Source organism: Antrostomus carolinensis, unplaced genomic scaffold (assembly GCF_000700745.2).
Source record: "Antrostomus carolinensis isolate BGI_N321 unplaced genomic scaffold, ASM70074v2 scaffold31600, whole genome shotgun sequence".
Classification (NCBI taxonomy): Eukaryota; Metazoa; Chordata; class Aves; order Caprimulgiformes; family Caprimulgidae; genus Antrostomus; species Antrostomus carolinensis.
The window spans coordinates 3,291-7,452 of NW_010287089.1; the positions used below are offsets into that span (position 1 = coordinate 3,291).

Genomic DNA, 4,162 nt, shown 5'->3' on the forward strand with positions numbered 1-4,162 from the left:
CACCCCAGTGTGAGGACAGCCACCTCTAGGCCATGGGGACAGGATGGGGTGGCAAGGGACAGTGAGGAAACTCCCTCTGCCACCTCCCTGCGGGCACCCAGAGCAGCGCTGTGTGGAGCACGGTCCCCTAATGCCACCCAGCACCCCAAAAGGCAAGAGGAGGCTCAACAGGCTGAGCACCCCCAGGTGTCATAGCTGGGCAAGGCTGACGTGGTGGCCAAGGACACAACAAGCAGGGACCTGCCAGGCCAGGCCAACCTCTTGGGCACCCACCGGGTTATCCACCTTCAGGGCAAACTTGATCTCGCTGTGAAGTTTCTGAAGTTTCTCTTCGACTGTGGGCTCTGGAGCAGCAAGAGAGACAGGTCAAGACATCAGGTCACCAGAGGAGAGAACAGCACTGCCCAGAGCCCAGGACCTCTCCTCCAGTGAGGGTTTGGTTTCCTGCTGCATCTCCAAAGCCAAACACAGCCCCAGGGGCCTCTCTGAAGAGGATGGGTTGGGATGGGCCAAGATTGGGAGCAGATGTATGTAGGGAATCACTGAATCATAGAATGGTTTGGGTTGGAAGGGACCTTCAAGCTCATCCAGTCCCAACCCCCCTGCCAGCAGCAGGGACACCTTCCACTAGACCAGGTTGCTCAAAGCCTCATCCAGCCTGGCCTTCAACACTTCCAGGGAGGAGCAGCCACAGCTTCTCTGGACAACCTGGGACACTGGCTCACCACCCTCACAGCCAACAATTTCTTCCTCACATCTCAGCTCCATCTCCCCTCTGCCACTTTCAAGCCATCACCCCTTGTTCTGTCACTCCCTGCCCTTGGCCAAAGTCCCTCCCCAGCTTTCTTGTAGCCCCTTCAGGTACTGGGAGGCCACTAGAAGGTCTCCCCGGAGCCTTCTCTTCTCCAGGCTGAACAGCCCCAACTCTCTCAGCCTGTCCTCACAGCAGAGCTGCTCCAGCCCTCGCATCATCCTCTGGACTCACTCCAGTAGGTCCATGTCCTTATGAAGCTCAGTGTCTCTGCACACCCTGTAAATACTTCCCAGCATGATTCTGGGACCACAGCAGCACTGGGAAAGGCCACATGGGACAGATACCTCCTACTTTGGGATGGGGGAAGCAGCCCTGAACCCCTTCTCTCCCTCTCCTCCCCTTTGTGATGGCCAACAATGGTGCTCTCACCCTTTTTCTTCTCCATCCTCCTTTCAGGGATCAGGTCAGATTTCTTTCGGCCTCGTTCCACTTTCAAAGGTCTGTGGGAGGAAAAGGCAAGAGGTAGGATGGTTCAGGTGAAACCCTCTGCTTGCTGCTGGGCTAACAAGAAGGGTGATGACACACATCCATGCATCCATCCGTCCATCCCCCCCTGGCCTGCCCGGCAGCAGAGCGCTGCCATGCTCCACCCACACTTTCCCACCCAGCTCCCAGCTCCAGACAGACGGGAACCCTGAGACAGCAGCTCCCCCAAGCCCCAGCTCCCCGGGACTGCAGAAAGGCAGAGCCCCAAAGTGATACCCCCAAGGATCTTCCCTTGGGAGATGGAAAACACCAGGGAAGCTCAACCTGGAGCTCCTCCCAACAGCTCCTCCGGTCCCTTCAGCTCTAGGAGATGGGAAGGGAGGAAACAGCCCGGCCCCTCCATGGGTGCTGCTCCACGGGGAGCCCTGTCCCCACCCCAGGGTGCCAGCCAGGGAGGGCTGGGCAGCAGCAGAGGAAGAAAACATTGATGCAGGGAGGGAAGATGCTGACTTGTTCCGTGGTTTCTCCTCTGCTCGGCCCCTCTTCTCCTTCTGATTTGGTTTCCTTGACAACTCTGAGGGCTGCTTCTTTGCTGGCTTCTTTACCTTGGAGGAGAGAACAATGCAGGCGAGAGTGGCAGAGCCCTCCCTGCTGCAGGAGGGAGACGGCACCACGGGCCTGGCTGGGCACGACCCAGCACCCATCACACCACGGCTGCACGTCGGTTTGGGTGCAGGGACATCCCCTGCCCGCGAGAAAAAAGGACTCAGGTCACAGCAGAGCCGTGTGTGTGCTGCTCCAACAGTAAACATCCTTCCCTCCATGGCAGCAATCATCCCCCTGTGCTGGGCACTGGTGAGGCCACAGCTGGAGTGCTGGGTTCAGTGTTGGGCCCCTGAGTCCAAGAAGGACATGGAGGTGCTGGAGCGTGTCCAGAGAAGGGCAACGGAGCTGGGGAAGGGTCTGGAGCACAAGTGTGCTGAGTTCCCTTGTGGCTGAGGGAACTGGGGGTGTTGAGCCTGGAGAAAAGGAGGCTGAGGGGAGACCTTCTGGCTCTGTCCAAGTCCCTGCAAGGAGGGTGGAGAGAGGTGGGGGTGGGTCTGTTCAACCAAGGAGCAAGGGACAGGACAAGAGGAAATGGCTTCAAATTGCTCCAGGGGAGGTTTAGGTTGGATATCAGGGAAAAATTTATTCACCAAAAGGGTTCTGAGGCATTGGAAGGGAGAAAAGGAGGCTGAGGGGAGACCTTCTGGCTCTGTCCAAGTCCCTGCAAGGAGGGTGGAGAGAGGTGGGGGTGGGTCTGTTCAACCAAGGAGCAAGGGACAGGACAAGAGGAAATGGCTTCAAATTGCTCCAGGGGAGGTTTAGGTTGGATATCAGGGAAAAATTTATTCACCAAAAGGGTTCTGAGGCATTGGAAGGGGTTGCCCAGGGCAGTGGTGGAGTCCCCATCCCTGGAGGGATTGAAGAGTCGTGTAGACACAGTGCTGAGGGACATGGGTTAGTGGTGCACTCAGCTGTGTGAGGTGAATGGTTGGACTCAGTGACCTTACAGCTCTTTTCCAACCAAAACAATTTGATGATTCTATGATCCTCATACCCAAAGCAGCCCACCCAGCCTGACTGGCAGACCCCCGAGTCCTTCCAGACCTCAAGATCTTCGAGCAGCTTTCCTGGTTCCCCCTCCACAGGGAGGAACTCACCAGGCTGAAAGTGGGACCACTCCTCTGCCCACAAGCAGCACGGTGCCCAAGAGCCCCCTGCAACCCTTCCCTCTGCTTCAGACAGATCTGGCTGATGCTCCCCAGGCTCTGGGGAAAGCAGCAGAGCAAATCTGATGACCGTGGTGGGAGGGAGAACATCATGAAGATGCGAGACCCACAGCTGGATGGGGGTCCTGGGCCAGGGGAAGAGCCCCTGCTTGCAAGGAACAGAGGTACCTATGGACATGACCCTTCCCAGCGCTGCGTGGGCCACGCGGGACAGCAGGTCCCTGCCACTCCTCAAGGTCCCTGCTGACCTGACCTGACCTGAGAGGATGGGCTGTCTGTCTGTCCCCAGCTCCCCACAGCTCTGTACTCACCTCTTTCTCCAGTTCCAGTTCAGAGTCCGAGGAGGACGGGGCCTTGGCCCGACCTTTCCGTCCCTTTTTGGCCACTTCATCCTCTGCGCTGCTGTCTGAGTCCGAGTGCATCTCCTCACTCTTCTCCACCTTCTCCTTCCTCTTCTCCTTCTCCTCCTTCTCCTGCTCCCGGAGTCGCCGGATCTCTTCCTCCTGTTCCCTCTTCCTCTTCTCCTCCAGCTCCCGTCGTCGCTCTTCATCTCGTCTCTTCCACTCACTGATGCGATCCACGTCGCTATCGCTGTCACTGCGAGGGACAGAGGACACTTAGACCCCATGTGCAGAGGGGAGGTGGGTGACCCTCCAGCCCAACCCCACCCTGAAGGTGACAGTGTCCCAGTTGATCTCACCTGTCGCTGCTGGAGCTGGTTGGGACACGCTCAGGCTTCGGTTTCCTGCCACGGGGTTTGGGAGGGGGTTTCTCAGCTGCAAGACAACGGGGATATGTGCAGCAGGAGCCCTGCTTGTCCCTCTGGTAAAACAGCCCCACATCAGGGGGGCAGAGGGTTGTTTGGATGTGGGTTGGATGGTGTCCACAACAGAAGGAGACCCCAGAGCCTCAGCAACCCCCAACCTCCCACGCTCCCCAGTCCCCTGAAGAAGGCAGCAGTGGTGGAAGATGTTTCCCTGGTGTTACCTGGCTTCCTGCCCCGTGGAGCCTTCTTCACAGACACATCTGAATCTGAATCGGAGTTGGAGTCTGACTTGGTCATGTCCACAGTCGCATTTCCCATTTCCAAATCCGAGTCCACCTTGGAGTCTGAGTCAGAGCCAGACTCCACTTTCTGCAGGCACAGAGT

The 4,162-nt window shown here is 57.8% G+C and overlaps 1 protein-coding gene across 1 annotated transcript in view; it reads right to left on the reverse strand.

Moving 5' to 3' along the window:
* The window catches only part of HDGFL2 (HDGF like 2), a gene marked incomplete at its 5' end in the record, with an annotated part of 7,381 nt that overhangs the window by 1,763 nt on the left and 1,456 nt on the right, over nt 1-4,162 (reverse strand). The window contains 6 exons of the mRNA XM_010178403.1: nt 274-344; nt 1,184-1,254; nt 1,751-1,845; nt 3,324-3,609; nt 3,713-3,788; nt 4,000-4,147. Coding sequence (XP_010176705.1) covers nt 274-344; nt 1,184-1,254; nt 1,751-1,845; nt 3,324-3,609; nt 3,713-3,788; nt 4,000-4,147 — 747 coding nt within the window. The remainder of the gene's footprint in view (nt 1-273; nt 345-1,183; nt 1,255-1,750; nt 1,846-3,323; nt 3,610-3,712; nt 3,789-3,999; nt 4,148-4,162) is intronic.